Here is a 20879-nt window from a genome sequence, read left to right on the forward strand (position 1 = left end):
TCGGCCAGAGCTCCTCAAGGGTGGGGGCACCCCTCTGCGCCCTGTCACCTGCCATTGTGCTGTGCCCAGGTTGATGGCAAGAGGGATGAAAGATGGCAGGGGCTGAGAGCCACACTGCCTTGGCCGTCACCCTGGGCTCGCGGCGGATGTGAGAAACCTCGGGCCCGGGGCAGTCCAGATGGCACAGAATGCCTCATGACCACCACGTCCGCCTTGTCCCAGCACCTGACCCGGGGAGCCCGACTGAGGACCCCAGGCATAAGCCACGAGTACAGCCCTGCTCCCTGGGTTGCAGGACAGACCGCGTGGCCCCCAACGCCTGCTCTCCGTGTTGCCATCAACCGCGTTCGACCACAGCACCCCGGGTCCTCCAAGCACAGGGCCTCAGAAGAAGAAAATGGGGAGACTGCACCACGTGTCGGGGAGAAGGAGCATAGGGCTGAGGAAGCCCAGAGAAAGGGCCCGCCGCTGGGAGGGTGAAGGCTTGTCGAAAACGGGGACCGCTCAGCCGAATCTTGAAGGAGCAGGAGACGGTCAGAAGCAGAGGACGTGAGGGCGCTGGCCCGAGATGGGGTCTGGAGATGAGGCCACACGGCAAACCCAAGGGACTGGAGCCAGGGTGCGCCAAGGGGGATACAGCAGGAGGTGAGCAGGGCCGGGTCCCAAAAGGCCTTGAGAGCTGCCCAAGGGGCCCCAACTTTATCCCCCGGTAAACGGGGAGCCAGCGTAGGGTTCTTAGGAAGAAGGTGGCGAGGCCAGACTTGTGCCTCAACAAGACGGTTCTGGGAGCTGTGGAGGGAGGAACGTGCTGGAAGCCAAGGGGGCAGCCAAGAAAGCAGAGGGGGTCCCAGGACAAGTGGATAAGGGCTCGAAGGAACCTTGGAGCGCTGGGAAAGCAGAGGCCTGGCAGGACGGGTCTGGGATCAGACAGCCTCTGCCTCAAGCCCCTCCCCGCTGGCTCTGGGGTCGCCTCAACACTAGGCAGGGGGCCTGGGGCTGCAGGCCAGCCCCCAGCCAGCTCTTCTCCAGAGGCCTCATTCCCAGTGTTGGGGTTTCCTGTCCCATTTGAATATGCTGCCTGGAGCCGCCCTGACTTCCTGTCTATTCCAAAGTCTTCAGGTGTGGCCTCGATGTCCCGCGGTCATTGCTCCGCCGGATGACGTGCCCTGGGCAGCCCCATCCTCCTCCTGCTACCCAGCAACGTGCAGGGCTGCCCCAGGTCAACACATGCGGACGGTGTACATGGCTGGGCCGTTCAGCGGCCCGGGCGTGGCCCGGGACGCAGGCTCTGTGCCTGCACAATTGTCCCCATGCTCTACCCACGGGACCCAAATCCAGAGTCCTGTACCAGCGGGCCCCACAAACCCAGCGGGCAGCATGGGAACAGCGTCTGGGGCCCCTCGTGCTTCTGACGTGAGGCTCTGCCAGGCCGTGGAGGAGGGGACAGGTGACAGGGTCGCTGCCCGGCCTGGAGGGAACAAGCCCTCATCCCCTACAGGGAATGGTACACGCAGCAAAAGCCTTCAGCGGCAGGTCAGCCAACAGTGGGGAGCCGGGTCGGCAAGTGGCCTGAAATGACTAACATTCACTTAGTGCAAGTTACGGAGCCCCCGCGGCGAGGGGGGACTGTGCCGGGGACTGCCGGCAGCCCCGTGAACGAGGCACACGCGGTCCAGCCGCACCTCGCTCAGAGGCAGCTGGCGACAGAGCTGCGGGGAAGGACGGCCCAGGAGCAGAGTCGAGTGGAAACGACAATACGGGGGAAATGGGATTCCTCTGGGTACTTAGAAACGGAAAGCGTGGCACGTGACGACAAACGTCTGGGTGCCCTAGCCACAGAAGGGCGTGCACACCAGCTCCTGTTCCAGGGCAGCGGCCGGCACCCTGTCCTTCCCGCCACGAAGGAGCAGGCTTGGCCTTGGGGGCACAAGGTCAACTTTGGATAGGCCCTAAGTGTCCGATGAGCAGTGATACAGGAGCCACTGACCACGAGTGACCCACCCGAAGCTCCTCAGGCATCAGCAGTCCCAGGGTCCGTATGGGGACCGGGGGACTGTGTACTGACACTCGGGCCCTCGGAAGGGCGATTCTTCCCATGGTACTTTGATATTTCTCAGCAAGTTTCCCAGCCTCTTGCAAAGGCTGACTACTGTCTACAGGCACGGGGCGCCGGGGTGGCTCAGTCGGTTAAGCATCCGACTCTTGATTTCAGCTCAGGTCATGATCTCACCGTTGTGAGATCGAGCCCCGCATCGGGCTCTGTGCTGAGCGTGAAGCCTGCCTGGGATTCTCTCTCTCCCTCTCTGCCCCTCCCCCCCCCCAGTAAATAAATAAACATCTCAAAAAATAATAAAGGGCATCAAGAGCTCACCTCACTGTCACCTGAGATGTTCCCTCTTTTGAAAAAAGAGGACACAAATTAGAATGGGGGAAATCAAGGGCGGGACCTGGGAATCTGCAATCAACAGGCCCTCCAAAGGAAAGCTGTCGATTTAAGAGGAAGGGAGAAGGATGAATCATAATTTGTGGATCCCTGGCTACATGCCAGGCACAGAGCCAGATACTGTGTATAATCTTCTGGATGTGGTGATCGTGGTAAGAACCAGGAAACAGGCTCCCCCAGGTCAATGCCACAGAGCCAGGAGCTGGACCGGACCTTCACACGGCTACAGGCTATGGGGTCTCAGCTTCAGCCGAGACCCCAGCCCCACAGTAACCGAGGTGTGTGCACAAACCATGCCGATTTTAGCCACGCTCGCGTGCTCAGCTTTCTACTGAGACAGCTCCACGTTGTTAGACAGCAAGTTTCAGAGGCAGCAAACCTACCGCCCACAGGGGCTCCGTGTAGGGTTCAACCGTGACACTGGACTTCTGCGGAGCAAGCCCACCCTCCCCAGATGGGGCCTGGGGGACCGCCGGGGGTTCTCCCGCAACTCCCCATGGGGGTGCTGAATAGCAGGGTCCCGAGGCGAAACGCCCACACCAGTTCTGTCCCCAGGAGCACGGTGAGACAGGGTCAGCAGCCTTTGGGGCGTAAGGGTCCCCCCCACCCGGGATGAGGGCTGGATCTCACCACTGCTCTGCCATCACGATTATCTGCAGCAAACTGGGGTGTGGATGTGGGACCGGAGAACAAACCCCCTTCTGGGGGAAACACAGAGTCCAGGGAAGCTTGAACTAGCCAGAGAGCAGAGACGGGCTGTCAGACTTCCAGAAAATTCTGGCACAAAAATCGGTGCCCAACAAAGGCCCAGGCAAAGTGGTAAAATACACAGATACATAACAGACAGAGCATGATGGAGGCTTTTAAGGGGAAAAGGAAACTACTGAATCCCAGCAGCCTGCGGGAGGGAAGAAAGGGACACTGCCCAGGCCCAAGAGATAGCCCTAGGGGGTTACAAACCTGTGCAGGTCCCCACCTGCCCTGGACAACTCCAGGAGTAAGTAGGAGCATGTGGGGGAAACTGTTCTATCTTGAATCTTGAGACAAAGACAAGAGGTTCGTGGATCATGGAAACAGTTAAGCTGAGAAGACTGCGCACAGCTCAGGAGAATGCCCGTGGAGACTCCCAAACCCCGCCTTCTGGTGGCAGTGAACTATTTCACTTAGGGACTGAACATCCCATCCTTTGACATGACCCAGTGTTGTGCAAACACACTTCGCCAGTACAAGCAACCTGCTTATGCGCTCAACAACTGTTTAGGGACACGTACTCTGTGCCGAGACGGTGAAGGGGGTGCAGTGAGCAGGACGCAGCTCCTGCCCTCCTCACCTGCTGTGCACGCAAGCCTAGCAAACCACACGTCAGTTCTAGGCCCTTGTAAAGTTCTCTTCCCATAAAGGAAATCAGGAAAAGGACAATGGAATCTTCCTTACTCCACGAACTCTCATACAGGTTTGAAAAATAAAGTCACAGCTCAACAGGGGGACTCCCGAAAACCCTACTTAGAAGCTTTTCTAAAACAATTTTTTTAATGTTTATTTATTTTTGAGAGAGAGAGAGAGAGACAGAGCACGAGCAGGGGAGGGGCAGAGAGAGAGGGAGACACAGAATCGGAAGCAGGCTCCAGGCTCTGAGCTGTCAGCACAGAGTCTGACGCGGGGCTCGAACTCACAAACACGAGATCATGACCTGAGCTGAAGTCAGATGCTCAGCCGACTAGGTGCCCCCCTACTTTAGAAGCTTTATGGGGCGCACAATGCCGCAATACTCCCAGCTCTCCAAGCCGAATGCCTTTAGACCACTGCTGTTTCAACACATCCTGTGGTGAAAACGGCATTCACGCACATGACTGGCAGCTGTACGAAACGATGCGTGTTTTCCGTAAGGCACAGGGGGTCGCGTGTTCCCCACCAAAGCCTTCACACCCTGTGGATCCACATTTCAGCTTCCGGGAATCTGTCCATGGGAACAATCCAGACCCTGGCACAGCTTCCTGGACAAAAGGAGGCCACCGGGGTGGCATTTACAGAAGCAGAAAGTCCAGTCCCTTACAGCAACGGTCAACACCCAGGGAATACAACAGAACCGGCCCAGAACGCTGCCTACCGTGAACACACTCCGCGGCAGGAGTTACAGCTGCCAGGAGCTAAAAGCAAACATGTCCAGCACCGAATGGAACACAAATTTATGGCCCATCTACTCAACGGATTATATAACCATAAAAATTTGTTTGTATGACGACAGGGTCATGACACGGATAAATGCTTTATGGTAGAACGTTAAGTAAAAGAAAAACCAGGAAGCAACAGCATTCTCTACGGTCACAGTTACATTATTAAGAAAGAAAAAGATGGGGCAGATCAAGGGCTGGGGGTGGGGGAGGGGCTGCATAAAACGCCAGCATAGATGGCGCCAGGGAGGCCCCGCGGGTGACATTTTGCTTATTTCTCAGGTTAGTCTGTGGTGCTGTGATATTGCTTCCCCAGTAAAAGTGAATATTTAAAAATAAACAAGTTGTGGGGCGCCCGGGTGGCTCAGTCGGTTGAGCGTCCGACTTCGGCTCAGGTCACCATCTCGCGGCTCGTGAGTTTGAGCCCTGCATCGGGCTCTGTGCTGATGGCTCAGAGCCTGGAGCCTGCTTCAGATTCTGTGTCTCCCTCTCTCTCTGCCGCATCCCGCTCGTGCTCTTTCTCTCTCTCTCTCTCAAAAATGAAAAAATACATTAAAAAATGTTTTTAATAAAAAATAAATTAAACACACTGTGCTGAGCCACTTCCCTTTCTGAGTCTCTGAGGTCAGTAGTACATAGAGACATGTGCCTCATGCAGCTTGACTTAGTGGTGGAAACGTGGGCCTTGGAGCCCAGACTTGAATTTGAACCTCCCCCTTGTCAGCTCACTTGGTCTCTGAGCTATTTCTATCCCCTATACCTACGTGCTTCCTGTAACCATCAAATGGAAAACAAAACGCCAGCCTCACGGGGTGACTACAGGGACTCAATAACACAGCATACGTGACCACTCAGCCAAGTGTCCCAATTCGGCCCACAGATAAATTTTATTTGGGCCATAGAGTGTTCTATCAACATTTGTGCCAACATTTAACATCCTTAGATGTTTTTTTTTCAATTTCATAAAATAATCTCTTACTGTATATGAACAAATCGATGCAAAATAAAATGATAAAAGGAGGTCAGGGAGAAATTGCTCACAACACATTTAACATTAATATTCCCCAGTATTGGCAAGGTAGAGAGAAAGAGGCCAGTGCGTTTATGGCCAATGAGACGAAAACTCAGTAGGAAATTTTTAGACATGTTCGATATTATCTGAGTTTAAAATATGGACATCACTTGATTCCTTCCTCTTCCCCTGTGGGTCTATATTATAGAAAAACTTACGTAATGTGTTTATTGAAGAATATTCTTTATGGTATTTCTCCGTAAGGGCGGATGTCTGAACAGGGATGACTTGGAATGATTAGGAAGAGGGAAGCACATCCATAAATGTACAAAGGAAAAAGCCCTTCTTTCCACAGTAGGACGACCTTGGCCAAGCCCTTCCCCAACGCTCCACGAGGGAGGAAGAAAAATGCTAAATACGCATTGGGCCACTCACTGCTATTGCTGCTGTAACAAATTACTATAAACTTTACAGCCTGAGACAACAGAAGACATCATCGCCCAGTCCCGTAGGTCAGGAGTCCTGGTTCCCCGGACTGGTTCTGTGTTTCGGTCTCACCCTGATTTATTGCCAAAACCAAGCTGTTTGTCGTCGCTTCCAGAGAGGCTCTGGGAAGAGTCTGCTTCCGAGTTCATGCGGGTTGTCTGCAGAACCCAGATCCCCTAAGGACGGATGTTGTCGCCGCCTTTGCTCCTGGGAGCCTAGCACCCTTGCACCCCCAATTCACAGAGCTGGCACTGACTCGTCGAGTCCTTCCCAGACTCTGAATCTCTCTGATGACCTCCCCCTACTGCTTCTCTCTGCCTTCCTTTTCCGCCTTCCTCCTGCGTGGAAAGGCTCCTGGGACGACACTGGGGCCACATAGATAATCCCCATCCTAAGGGCACCCGATGAGTAAACTTACACGTGCAAAGTCCCCCTTTCAGCAGTAACTAGATTAAAATCCTTAGATTTGATATAAAATAAGGTGTTTGGGGTGAACCGGGCCCCCCTCTCTCCAAGAAAGACATGTTGAAGCCCTACCCCCGAGCACTTCAGCAAAGTCACTGCCGAAGTACATGGTTAACCTGAGGGTCATGGCGGAAGAGGGCGGGTCCCTGACCCAGTATGACTGGTGTCTTTATAGGACGACAGCGATGCACTGGGCGAATGGTCTCTGACGACAAAAGCAGAGGTTGCAGTGACGCAGCTTCAAGACAAGGACCGCTAAAGCATGCCAGGAAATCACCAGAAGCTAAAAGAGCCTGGGAAGGACTCCCCTACGGGTCTCAGAGGGGGCACAGCACTGCCGACACCTTTATTTTGGACCCCCGGACTCCAAAGCGCGAGACAAGACGTTTCTACTGTTCCAAGCCACCCGGTGTGGGGTACTTTGTTACGCAGCCCCAGGGAGCTGATGCACCAGGATCCCCATCTCCCTCCCACCACTAGAGTATGTGGCACTACCCCCTGTTGCCTCCTGCTCAGGTTGCCCCAGTCCCCACCACTCCCTGCTGCCAGCCTCGAGAGCCACGTGCCTGTGGCTTTTGGGCAGCACATCCACACTGCTGTTTTCTCTAGAGAAGACAAAGAGTTCTCTACAACCACATCTCTATTGAAAGAAAAACCAGGAGGGGCGTCTAGTTCAAACGAAAGACCCACGTCTCTGTGGCGGTGAAACGAGGTTCACGGGTTTAAATGCAGACTCTTTTTTTTTTTTTTTCACACCTGCCCCAATTTGCTCTGTTTATTCCAGCGTGGCCCCTGTGGCGTCTGAATTCTCCCCGTCCAGCTGTGCTCTCCCTGCCAGGACATCTGGGCACCGTCTCTATAAAACCACAGCTTCCAAAAAAAGAACACGGTTCTGCGTTATTCGAACAAAAAGAAGCCCAAAGCTCCTGATTTTTTTTTAGAACGGGATATAAGATGTCAGAAACCAAGCCCGAGTGCGTTTTAAATCCTTCAAAAGGTCTAAGTATTTATGCTTTTAATTTGGGGCAAACAGCGCCTGAGGCCTACAGACAGAATTCATCGGTGAGTTTTCCATGAATAAATTACAGTCACTGGTCCGCGGCCATGACCAATGCGCCGAGAGACGCGGTAACAGCTTTTTCACCACCAAACATGCAGACATGTGAGTGTCCCTGCCGTTAGGGCCCCTCACGGATTGCTTGCGTTTCCCCCCTCCCCTGGACCATGCAGGACACCAAGCAGGACAGCCACACCCCCGCAGACTCACCTTGGGTGGCTTCAGACCTTTCCCGCGATGTCGTTTGGAGCGCAAGAGACGTTCTCTCTCCTAGAAGGAGATACAACGGTTGGCATTATCAGCCAGCCTCATATCACACCAGCCAACCCAACTGGCTCCCAAAGTGCGCCCCCCCCCCCGCCCCGTTGGCACTGGGCGTGAGTTCGTCCAAGTTCTGAGCACCCGCGTGACGGCCGCCTCCCAGAACTGCACGCTACAGAGCCACCCCATTTACTCGAGTCCTTAACGGGACTGGGACTGTCTTGACCAAAAAACACCAAAGTGTGCCAATCCTGAAAGCCCCAGCCTGTCTGTGCTGGGGGCTGGAAGTCATAAAGCACAAGGCAGTGCTGACTGGCGATCGCCGTTCTGTCAGTGACCACAGCCCAGGATGAAATAGTTTGCGGGTTTGAGCTCAGACAGAGCCGGGTCCAAATCTTCATGGGCCTCCTCTGAACCAGGTGACGCGTTTTATTTCTCTGACTCTCAGGTTCTTCCTTTGCTCTGTGGGGCTAGAACCTACCAAGCAGCGTGTCCCTAAGAAAGAAACAAGAGCCTGTGGCTGCCTGGTGGCCACTGCCAGTAAGATCGGCATCTGCAGGGCAGCGGAAGGAGTGGCAGCCTTTCCACTCCAAGCAAAACCAGGACGTCTCTCCTTTCTAACTCAGCCCTGCTTTTCCCCTTGGCTACCGGGAAACCCAGAGACAAATCTGCTGTTAGGTTATAGCCCTTATGGTCTACCCATCCGTCCCTCCTCATCTCAATGGATGCAGCGATCTTTATTTTTTCTGGGATTGTTGGTTTATTATTCCTCTTTCAACTTTATCATCATTTTATTGAAGGTGTGTTTTCATCTTACGTTCTACCAAGTTTTTGGGTAATGGAGAAAGATGAGAGGAAGGATGGAAAGAAGGAAGAAGGTATGGAAGAAAGAAGGGGAGGATGGATGGATGGATGGATGGATGGATGGATGGATGGATGGAGAAATGGGAGGAAGAAGGGATGGAAGGAGAGAGAGGATGATGGGAAGATGAGAGGATGGATAGATGGATGGATGGAAGGAAGGAGAGGGTGGATGGATGGACAGATGGAAGGAAGGATGGATGGACAGACAGATGGAAGGAAGAAGCTATGGGAGAAAGAAGGGGTGGATGGATGGATGGATGATGGATGGATGGGTGGCCGGACAGCTGAGGGATGGAAGGAGGGAGGGGGGATGGGAAGATGGGAATACGGACGGAGGCAAAGATAGATGGAGGGACGGGAGGGAGAACGGATTGGTGGGTGGAAGGAAGGAGGGAAGGACTTAAAGAGAGAGGAAGATAGGCCAGCAAAGCGAACTTGACAGTTATGGTCAAAGCTTTTTCTAGAATTTTGATCACTGGCTTTTCTACTCTTGGAAGACCCATGAGTGGAACCATCACATTCCCTCTTGGGCATTAAGAACACACTTTGCTTCTAGGGTCCAACTGAAGCTTCCTGCAAATGCTCTCTAACTGGTGCCTAAGCTCCTTTCACAGACAGAAAAAGGATTCTCTGGATATAACAGTCGCCTACTAAGACACACTCCTCTCCCCTTAACCTTGTAGATGTAGAGTCTCAGCCAGCCCTTCAAATTCTAGCCTGATTACAAGGTTCAGGCTTTCAAGTTCATGGTCTGCAATAACTAAGCTAAAAAAAAAAAAAAAAAATAGACTTCTCAGGGACAAACTGTGCCCACTGTGTCCAGGCCAGATGACCCATTCCTAAAACGGATGCTGCTTCTTAGCAACAGCAAACCAGGGAGAAGAGTTGAGAAAAAGAGTAGCCATGGAGACGGCTTCCAGGCACCAGCGGTGTCTTTTACACAAAGTCGAGGCTGCTGTCTGGCTGAATTAAAGCAGCAAGGTGCCTGCGCGGGTGAGCTCCATGAGACCCCACCCGCATCAGCAGCAGCGCCCTGGAGCCGCGATGCCATTCGTCACACCGCGTCGCCCGGCGCCACACCGAGCGATGTCACCAAGGGCGAACGTACCAGCGAGAGGTCGTCGATGACGTGCTGTTGTTCCAGAACCTGCAGCCGCAGGAACTCGATCTCCTGCTCGTCCCTCGTCAGGCTGAGGTCGTTCAAGGAAGTGTGCCGCTTCAGGGACGCCTGCGCCGACAGCTTCTCTTTCTGCAGCCAGAGGGAGAGCGCCCAGCAGGGCTGCTCAGCCAGCAGGTTAGTTACAGCACGAGCACCCAGCAGGAGGTCAGGGAGCACCCAGCGGGAGGTCAGGGAGCACCCAGCGGGAGGTCAGGGAGCACCCAGAGGGAGGTCAGGGAGCACCAGCAGGAGCTCAGGGAGCACCCAGAGGGAGGTCAGGGAGCACCCAGCGGGAGGTCAGGGAGCTCCCAGCGGGAGGTCAGGGAGCACCCAGAGGGAGGTCAGGGAGCACCAGCAGGAGCTCAGGGAGCACCCAGAGGGAGGTCAGGGAGCTCCCAGCGGGAGGTCAGGGAGCACCCAGCGGGAGGTCAGGGAGCTCCCAGCGGGAGGTCAGGGAGCTCCCAGTGGGAGCTCAGGGAGCACCCAGCGGGAGGTCAGGTATGCGGGAGGGAAGAAGGCTACCCAATCCCCACGCGGGAGGAGGGGACAGGTGCAGACCAGAAGCAAGCTGCAGGCTGAGAGAACGGGCTGGGCAGGCGTGGGGGTGGGAGGTGGCCGTCCAAACCCGGGCCCTGGAGGCTGGACGAGGGAGCTGGGGAGGCAAGGCACGCCACCGGCGATCGTGTCCCCCTCACACCGGGGCCTGCTGGGGTGCGGGGAGAAGGGCACCCCACCTCCCAGAGCCTCAGCCTTCTTGCTGGAAAAGGGGCGACTGACACCGCTTGGGACAATGAACCTCGGACTCCTCCACGAGCCAGCAGTTACAAGACACCGCCCTGGCCACAAAGACCGAGCACTCTGGTGGGAGCAAACGCAAATCCCTTATGCAACGGTGGCCGTTGCTCTCATGTGCGAAGCGTCTGCAAAGAGCTAAGGATTCCGTGAGGCCTTTCCATGCCAACACTCCACCCTCTGGGCAGCCCCGCGGTGCTGATAACCGCATCCCCCCCACTTTATGGACGAAGACGCTGAGGCACGGGAAGAATGGGGCTGTGTCCGAGGCCCCGGGGGGCAGCAGGGGGTGGGGGGGGGCAGGGCTGAGGCGCAGACCCAGCTGCGGGCACTGCCTGGCCTTCTGCCTCCGGGCACAGAGCCCTCGACACCGTGCCCCCTAGAGAAGCGGGGCCGGCAGGGCTGGGCGAGGGCGGAGAGCCCTGGCGAGCTTCCTGGGGGAGGCGGGGCTGGGCGGAGACCGTGGGCTGCGAGGGTCAGTCGGGGGCTGGAGAAGCCCAGACGGAGACTCGAACCCAGGGCTGACTCACCATTTCCACATTCTCCCTCATGACGCTCTTGATTTTCTCCTCCATCCTCTGGATGCTCTGCAGCAAATCCTCATTCTTCTTGTTCATCCGTTTGTTCTTCTCCACAAGGGGCTTCAGCTGGACCTCGGTCTCCCGGGAGCGTTTCAGCTGCGATCAGAAAGACACGGAAGGCCGGTGGCTGTAAGGCCCAGCGGACTGCTGACGTCACACCGCGGAGGCCAGCAGGGGTCCGACCCGGGACAGGAGCTGCCTCCGCTGGGACCACAAGCCCCAGGAAGGTCCCACAGCCACCTGGATCCCAAACACGGTATCCCACCTGAGGCTCGGGGGGGGCCCTCACGTAAGGCAACAGGGGAGGCCCACAGATCCGCCCCCGGGCACCCCGCTGGCAAGTGACCTGTGCTGGGTCCACTGGTCTGCACTCCCTTCCCCTCTGGGCGTAACCCCCAGGGGTCCTGGGTCTCACGCGCAAAGGTCAATCCCATGACCCGGCTGCTCCTGGCCACCATTCCTCCCCAAGTACAGACCTAGCAGAAAGCTCCACCTTCTTGAGACAGCAGGCAATCAATCCTGGGCCCCACTCCGCGCCAGACTCGGTGCCGGGACATCAAACCCGAAGGCGTTCCCTGAGTCTGTACAACTAGGGGCTGTCCTTCCAGTCTCTCCCGTGGGATCAGCGCTGGGGGAGCCCCTCTGGTGCCTGGGGCCCTGTGCTGGGGGCTGAATCGAAGGGACGGCACGCCAGGGTGCCCGTCCAACGTCAGAGGAAGAGGGCAAAGACAGTAAAGGAGGTAAGAACACGGTGAGCCAAGCGCGGGCAGATGTTCCAGGCGGGGAGACCACGCGCCCTGAGGTTCCAAGCGGGCAGGAACACAGCTCGTTCAGTGCAGCGGGAACACAGAATGTGGGGTGCTGGGCGTGGAGGGGTGGACACGGTGAGGCCTGGTTTCGGGGGCTGGAGAACTCCGTCATTCAGTTTCTGCCCCGGCCCTTGAGGGCTGCTCTCTGTGGTCGGGTCTGCCTTCTCGAACACACTGTGCCTCCCCACAACCCCAGGAGGGGCCCCATCCCCACTTTACAGACAGAGAAACTGAGAGCAAAGAGGTGGGATGCTGTGCTCGTGGCCACACAGGAAGTGCTAGAACCAAGAATCAAGCACAGGGACTGACTGCAGACCCCTGGTTTTGGTCTCCAGGTTGTAAAGTAAAGATCAAGCAGTCTGGTGGGACCCACTCAAATATAAAATGGACCTTTGAGGGGCGCCTGGGTGGCTCAGCCGGTTAAGCGTCCAACTCTTGGTTTCGGCTCAGGCCAGGATCTCACGGTTCCGTGGGTTCGAGACTCGCGTCGGGCTCTGCGTTGGCAGAGAGAAGCCTGCTTGGGATTCTCTCTCTCCCTCTCTCTCTCTGCCCCCCCCCCCCCACTCGCACTGTCTCTGTGTCTCTCAAAATAAATTAATAAACTTCATGAAAAAAAATAGACCTTTGACCCATACATTGTACTTCTGAAAATCCTCACAGGAATAAAATTCCAAGTGGTAACGACAGAAATGTGTCTTCGGGTGGCATATGCTCATAACGGCAAAGAAACCCGAGCAGCCTAGAGGAATGGGAGAATGAGCCGCGGGTCGTCCTCGAAGGGGGGGCGTGAGCCGTGCACCTGCCCAAACGACAGCCGGAACTGATGAATCGTGGGAAAAAAGCAAGTTGCAGAACAATAACACAGAGGAGAAAATATCCCGTCTGTAACGGCCAAACAACAGGAAGCCTCCTGGTGGGTGTCGATATATCTACACCAGTTTTAAAAGCATGTAAGAACCAACCCCAAACAGCTAATAGTAGTTATTTCGTGATTTTAAGATCAAAGTGCTGGCTAGCTGCTCAATTTTTGCTTTAAACACTTCAGCGTGCTCCAAATTGTTGCACACAAGCTACATTTCTTTTCTAAGCTTCTCAGTGAACTATTACGCAGTACACGAGGGACTTGTTTTAGTTAATGAATATTTAAGCGAAAAGGGGACATCTAATATGAGACATACAGTCTGATTAAAGCCACTTGAAAATATGCTTTTAAAAATACTTGATGGAGGGGCGCCTGGGTGGCGCAGTCGGTTAAGCGTCCGACTTCAGCCAGGTCACGATCTCGCGGTCCGGGAGTTCGAGCCCCGCGTCGGGCTCTGGGCTGATGGCTCGGAGCCCGGAGCCTGTTTCCGATTCTGTGTCTCCCTCTCTCTCTGCCCCTCCCCCGTTCATGCTCTGTCTCTCTCTGTCCCAAAAATAAATAAACGTTGAAAAAAAAATTTTTTTTAAATACTTGATGGAGGAGTGCCTGGGTGGCTCAGTCAGTTAAGCCTCCGGCTCTTGATTTCGGCTGAGGTCATGATCTCACGGTTCGTAAGATCGAGCCCCGCTTCAGGCTCTGGCATGACGGTGTGGAACCCGTTTAGGATTCCCTCTCTCCCTCTCTCTGCCTCTCCCTTGCTGTCACTCTCTCTCTCAAAATAAATAAATAAAAACATTTGAAAAAATTAAAAAAAAAAATACTTGAAGGCAGTGACTTTACTTCGATCCTGTTAAGATTACAAAGAGGTGACTCTTACTAACGCTGTTCATCTCGCATGGTTCTCACATACTGTATAGATGCACTTGCTTTCACGATAAAATTTAGAATCAACAGAAATATGACAAGACACTTGTCAAGAAGTTTACGTACTGACTCCCACGACATAAAAGTTCACTTCGCTGTTTATGCAGCAAATTTACACATATTCAGGAAACTACTCTTTTTACTAGATTATCTTTTTATTTGTTTATTTATTTAATAATTTTGAGAGAGAGTGTACATGTGCCGAGTGGGGGAGGGGCAGAGAAAGAGGAAATGGGCGTCCCTAGGGATTCATTTTTTTTAACCCAGAGTCCCTCTTCGTTATCTTTAAAATTAGAAATATGTGAACTTTGGGACTCCTGGGTGGCTCAGTCGGTTGAGCGTCAGACTTCGGCTCAGGTCACGATCTCACGGTTCATGGGTTCAAGCCCAGCATCAGGCTCTGTGCCAACAGCTCGGAGCCCGGAGCCTGCTTCGGATTCTGTGTCTCCCTCTCTCTCTGCCCCTCCCCTGCTCACGCTGTCTCTCTCTCTCTCTCCTCTCTCTCTCTCAAAAATAAATAATAAACATTAAACAAATTTTTAAAAAAGAAATGTCTGAACTTTTCTGCAAAAGAAAGTAAACAGAGAAGCAAAAAACCTAAAATGATCCACCATTACGCCACCTAAAACAGCTCCCAATGTCCGTCATGACAATATGCATGTTTGTTTTGTAAACTGCGTGTCGCTTTAATTTACTGTGAGCAAATAAACGCGATGTCTACCGTCCCTCCTAACGACTGTACACAGTTCACTCCCTAAATGTTCCATAATTACTCTACCCAATACTCGAGTGTTGAACAATTGGGTTTTTGTTTCGTTTCGGGTCACTTTGGGTCGCTAGCGTCAACACTGCAGTGAACATCCTCTCTAAACTCCTCACCGTTGGCTCTGACTCTTTGCCCAGGATAAATTCCTGCAGAAACAAAGGGGAGGAGCAGGTATCTTCACTGAACGTGGGCTAGATTTTTGGTCAGGAATTATTGGGAAAGAAAGGAAAGGAAACCAGGAGGCCTCTGCACTAACTATGAGTTCAAGGCGGGTTTTTCGGCCCCGGGGTGGCTTCCTGGCGCCCTACAAGGCACCGTCTGTCTCTCGGGGGCTGATTACCAGCTCGTTCCTCTCGTCTGCCAAGAGGGTGTTCCTGTCCTCCAGCTTCCGTATCACCGAGTTCAGTTCAGCAATTTTCAGTTGGAATCGCCGTACGTCTCGTTCGTCCATATGTTGATCCTAAAAGAAAGTCAAGATACGAACGTACTTCGAAGATGCCTTAGTGACTCCGAACACTCCCAGGGAACTCGCGGGACGTGACCGCGAGCTCCTCCTCACGAGGCCCCACGCCGCGCTGGGCGTCCCTGCAGTCAGGCCATGGGGACGACACCCCAGGCCCTGCCAGCGACCCGCAAGAGACTTCGTCTCAAAGTGACAAGAGGTCAAGCCAAGACAGCTGTGTGTGGTCTCTGGGGACCTTCACACTCCAGCCCGGGCCCGCTGTGTCTCTCTCACAAAGGCCCGTGACGGACGTGCCGGGACATCCCTTAAGACCCACCGGGCCAATCTCACCAGCACCTTGTATGCTGTCCGCACAGAGCACGCACGACAGATGTTCAAACATCTGGTGACTGACTGCACGAATGAACGAATGAATGAATGAGTGAACGAAGGCGCGCTGCTTCAGCTTCCTCTGAGCACGTTGCCCCCAGAGCCCTTTCCTTCTGGCTAAGGTCCTACTCATGTTGCAGGGCTCTGACTTCAAGACTGGGTGCCTTTCTGTGCTCTTACTGTGCACCCGGCACTGATGCCTTCCCTTCTCTTTCCCACTGGGCTCCAGACCGGCTGGAAGCAAACGCGGTCAGCTGCTCTCCCCTCCGTATCCCCAGGCCCAACCCTGGGCCCTGCACGTGGTTAACGTCAGCCAGTCTGGGGAGGGAGGCCAGACGCACGGACAGACGGAAGGGAGGGAGGGGTGAGAGGAGGCAGGCGTGCAAAGTCCCCCGGGGGGAACGACCGCAGAAAGGACAGGCAGCGGTCAGCCACGAGGCCCCGGTGCTTGTGCGCGTCGCCACTCCCCGTACCTGGACGCCCATGAGCTCTGCCATGTCCCCGATGCCGGGCGGGAGCTCTCTCTTGGGACTACTGTGGTACCGCTCAGCCTCTTTGACCTGAACCAGCTGCTCATCCAAAGCCTCCTTCTGAAGAAGCAGCTTCTGGGTCTGGCCGGTCTGCACGCCGAGTTCCTTCTCCAAGGCCAGGATCACACGGTCTTTCCCTCTGATCTCGTCCATCTGCAAAAGAGAAAGAATGAACAGTCAGCCTGAGGGCTCGTGACCACGGCAATCTCTCCCTCGCTGGCCTGAGGCCCAGAGGAAAAGGTTAAGAAGCTATCAAGGACCCAGGTCAGCTGAACTTGGAAAACTCAGGACACAGAGGGGCCACTGTCCACGGCCCAGGCCCCGCTCCCCTGAGCACAGAGGAGCAGACAAGTTACGGTTCGATGGCCAGACGCTCGCCATTGAAACAGGGCTAGGTTTGTTTCTCTCTCACGTGAATTAAATAAAACAAAATCCTGACCTCCAGGCACCTCCAGCCACCTCACGCCCCACAGCTCGGCTTCCTCACCGAGTTGGTGGGTCTTCTCTCCCACTCACCCCCCCAAGCCTCTCCCGTCCGGTCACAGCCCCCACCTCTCCACCAACACAGCTCTCGTTAAGGTCTTTGATGCTCCCCTGGCCCCCAGACCCACAGGGCAACTTTCTGCCCTGCATCCTCACCAACATGTGACCAAGCCACTCACACCCTGCTCCACGAAGCTCTCCCGCCCCTCCCGCCCTATGCCATGACTTCCTGGTTTCTGTCCTTACAGACTCACCTTGTTCCGGCCGCCATTAAAGTCTGGACTTTCCAAGGCTTGGCCCTCTTCCTTTCCCCAGGCAGCCGCGTCCTCACCCATGACGTTAAACCCCCATACGCAGCCGACACCCCAACGTGTTCCCCAGGCCCTGACGTCTCTCAGAGCCCCAGAATCATAGAACTAACTGAGTATTTGACATCGCTGCTGGGGTCTCTAAAGGACCTCAGCGTCTCCACATGCAAACCTCAAAGTAAGCCCCAGTTCGCCCCAGCCCGGTCTTGTCCAGCATTCCCTAGAGGAAACCAAGCAGAAAGCAGCTTACAGAAGAGAAAGCTTTGGCCCCGGGCCATCCACTTCCACTGATTCCAGACAGAGAGCCAACGGCTGGGAAACTGCCCCAGTAAGGGTGCTGTGCTGGGGTATCCCCTGCCACTGTGTGTCCTTCCTAGAAACTGAGAACGTGAGGTCATTTGGGAACAGGGTTGCTGCAGATATAGTTAGGAGGAGGTCACTCCGGAGTTAAGGTGGTCCCTATGACTGTGTCCTTAGAAGAGAAGACGAGGCACACAGATGCCTCCACCCACAAGGCTGGGTAGAGACGGAGACAGAGACTGGAGTGATGGACCCAGAAGCCTGGGGACATCACAGACTGCCGGCAGCCACCAGCCCTGGAAGAAGCAAGGACGGTTCCTCTCCAGCGCCTTCAGAGAGCACGGCCCTGTGACCCCTTGATCTCAGACCTCCCGCCTCCGAAACTATAAGCCAATAAAGTTCTGTTGCTTTAGCCACCCAGCGTGTGGCCCTTTAATACAGCAGCCCTGGGAAACGGAGACAGGCTTTAGAAGGGATAATTTGCCAAGCACTAGGAGAGAGTGATGCAGGAGCCCAGCAGTGCCAGGAGCCCCAGGAGCTGGGAGAGGCTGGAAGGACCCTCCCCTGGAGCCCCCGGGGAGCACGGCCCTACCGGCACCTTGATTCCTGACTCCTGACTCCTGGCCTCCGGACTGTGCGGGAATACCTTTCTGTTGTCTTAAGCCACTGAGTTGGTGGCCGTTTGTTAAGAAAGTCACGGGAAACGAAGATACTCCGTGACTGTGATCTGTACCTCTTACTTGTGACTGTTGCACCTCAAGTCCACAGTCAACGGCCGAGAACAGTGGTTAAGAGCCCCGTTCTGGCAGCAGACGTAAAGCTGATTCAAAGGCCCTCCCCGACACTGCGTGACCTCCTGAGGCACGGCACAGGCAGGGCCACCTGTCGGACCCAGCCTCAGCCTCCGTAAAGTGGGGACACGGAGACCTCTTAGGACCTCCCCGGTCCAGTTGTGGAGAGTTAGATCTTAGTGCAGACCCTGGCATGTTATAAGCTGTGGTCAATGTTGGCTGCCCCCGTGAATCTGTGTTAGCTCCTGGTGAACATATTGAAACAGCAGACCATATTATAGAAGGGGGAATTGGTACCCTCAAAACACTGGGGGGTTTTCAAGCAAAAGTCCTACAGTTCTGAAAAACGCTTTGAGCCGCCTTTCTTTTAGAGCAAAGAGTGTGCTCCCCTCCTGCCACATCCCCAGCGCCACAGGACAATCTCCTGGGACTCCAGCCCTGGGCCTGCCTGAAGCCGAGGCAGAAGGTGCCCACTGCTCCCCCTGGTGGCCACCCACCACCAGCTCCCTGCCTGGCCCTAATCCCTGGGAGGAGCACCTCCTGGCCGTGGGGAGGAATCCTTAGGGATGCGGAAATTGTTCCCACTGCCCAGGCCAGTCCAGAAGCACTAAGCAGTACGTGAAAGGAGTTCATTGATGTAAACCACTCACGCGCTGCCATTAATTCAACAAATACTGAGCCGAGCGCCACCGATGGGTCCTGGGAAACCTCTGCGAACAAAACAGGCTAGAGTCCCTGCCCTCAGAGTTTCCACTCTGGAGGGGGACGTAGTCACTAAACAATAAGTCAACACTGCAGTGGCTGAGAGAGGGATTCGCGCAAGCGGGAGAAAAGAAAGTGCGGGAATCAGCAGGGCCAGCGGGACGTGGTGCGAGTTAACAGGGAGGGTCCCCTCGGCATCCGGGCCACACACTTCTTGCTTTGCACCGGAGCCCAGAAATGGAGCCCCCACGGTGCATTACACTAGCTCCTCCCACACAAAGCGGCAGCACTGCGGGCAGGACACCTCTGGAGCCCCAAATTCTGCACCTAAGGAAAGTGCCCGTTCCCCGCTTACTCTCGTAAACGAGCAGAGGGCTTGCACCCGTCACCCGGGGAAAGGCTCCCAGAAAACGGTTTCCACCAGCCGTGATGACAGCCAGGAACGAATGGACAATGCAGAATGGATTCTGGAATCAACATCTGTCAGGTTGTTGTACCTTCCCCAGCCAGAGTCCTCAGGGCCCCCCAGGGTAGGAGACTTGCCAGCTTCACACAGCTAAAGGCAAGCCCTCCGTTCGCGGACTTTATGTCTGCCTCCCAGGCTGAGTTCTCAGCAACCCTGTCCCCTTCCCCCAGGATGCTGACAAAGCCATGAATCTCTGACATGAGATTCCCCGACCTGCATCCCCTGAGCGAGCAGACTCCCTCTCCCAGCCTCTGCTCTCAGCATATGTTACAGGAGAGGGGTGGGGCTGAAATCATTCCAGTTCCCAGGGAAGGCCCTGATTGGCTCACAGCAGTCACATGCCCTGCCCCCTCACATTCAACGGCTCCGGGATGGCTACAGGACCCAATCAGAACGAATAGCCTAGAGAGAGCGTAGCTAGGACCCTCCTGTTCCTCCTTAGGAGCTAAAAAGGAGATTCACTTTCTCTGAGCTGTGTGTGTGAGGATGGGGGGGAGGGGCCCGGCACAGCAGTGACATCTCACCAGCACAGCGTGAGACCCCCGAGGCTGAAAATGACAGAGGATGAGTCAGAGCAGAGCCTGGGAACCCTGGATCCCGGGGCGGCGGGGGGGGGGGGGGGTGGCAAGAGTGCCTCTGGAGCCCTGCTTGAAGTTTCTCCTACTACCTCAGTTACAAATGCTGACAGATGATGGTTCAAGCGGGTCGGAGGTGGAATTTCTGTCACTTGCAACCAAAAGACCCTGACACGGAGTTAGGGAAAGCACACAGACTGGGTGATGGCTGTCACTTCCTTCTTACGTGCCAGCGCGAGCTCGGTGCCACGTCCGTACTTACGAGACACGCTCTGTCTTCAGAAGACCCTCACGGTAGACACTACCCGCCCCGCTTCACAGCCAGGTGAGGCCGGGAGAGAAGCATGTGCCCAAGCGCTGGTCAGCAGCAGGACCACGAGGCCAACTCAGGTCGGCCTCTGCAACGCCCTCACCATCCCACGTGCCCCACGGGTGCAGAATCCAACCACCTCCCCACGGTCGCATCCACCAGGACGTTTGTCCCGACAAGAACCTTCGTGTGGCCAGCTCCCAACATGCCCAGCAACGCGCGAGTAGCTTGGTGAGCTCCACCGCACCCCAAAGTTCGGGGAACAAAGAAGGAAGCGGGGGCTGCTACCCCGACACTTGTTCCCGCTCTCCTCCCGCCTACCTGTGGTCAGTGACTAGCGTGAGTGTTCGCCCAAATGTCACGTCGACCCTAAAAGTCAGAATGGGATCTTATTTGGAAACGGGGTCTCCGTGGATGCGATTACGATGGACGTGAAGATGAGGTCACACCAGATTAGGGCGGGCCCTAGATCCACGACTGGCGTCCTCGTGAGAAGGGGACGAGTGAGACACAGACACATGGGGGAGGACAGGCCCGTGGCAGCAGAGCCTAGAATGGCACGGCCACAGGCCGGGGGGCAGCAAGGATTCCTGGCCACCACCAGAAGCCGGAAGGGGCAAGACAGGATTCCTCCCTGCAAGCGGCGGGGGGGAGGGGGGGGCGTGGTCTCTCTGACCCCTTGATTTCAGACTTCCAGCCTCCAAAACCGAGGGAGAAATAAATCCCTGTTGGGAGCAGCTGAATTTGCAGTGACTTGTTACGGCAGCCCTGGAAAACTAACAGAGCACCAGACCGGATTTATCACACTGCGGTGCACTCCGTAAAGGGACTACATTTCCCAGTGCCCCCTGCAGGTAGATGAGGCTGGGTAATTGTTGGCCAAAGCGGTGGAAGTGGAAGTGTATGGAACTTCCAAAAAGAAAAGCGTTC

At 55.3% G+C, this 20879-nt stretch overlaps 1 protein-coding gene across 8 annotated transcripts in view; it reads right to left on the minus strand.

The window, feature by feature from the left end:
* The window catches only part of JAKMIP1 (janus kinase and microtubule interacting protein 1), a 137043-nt gene that overhangs the window by 41356 nt on the left and 74808 nt on the right, over window positions 1–20879 (minus strand). For 5 of the 8 annotated variants that reach the window (XM_045474607.1, XM_045474613.1, XM_045474606.1 and 2 more), the window contains 6 exons: window positions 15958–16167; window positions 14993–15112; window positions 11241–11387; window positions 9868–10008; window positions 7845–7904; window positions 7334–7447 (listed from right to left, as the gene is read on the minus strand). In XM_045474607.1, coding sequence (XP_045330563.1) covers window positions 7334–7447; window positions 7845–7904; window positions 9868–10008; window positions 11241–11387; window positions 14993–15112; window positions 15958–16167 — 792 coding nt within the window. The remainder of the gene's footprint in view (window positions 1–7333; window positions 7448–7844; window positions 7905–9867; window positions 10009–11240; window positions 11388–14992; window positions 15113–15957; window positions 16168–20879) is intronic. The other 3 variants (XM_045474610.1, XM_045474611.1, XM_045474614.1) reach the window with 1 other exon arrangement.

The sequence above is a fragment of the Leopardus geoffroyi genome, chromosome B1 (assembly GCF_018350155.1).
Source record: "Leopardus geoffroyi isolate Oge1 chromosome B1, O.geoffroyi_Oge1_pat1.0, whole genome shotgun sequence".
Lineage (NCBI taxonomy): Eukaryota > Metazoa > Chordata > Mammalia > Carnivora > Felidae > Leopardus > Leopardus geoffroyi.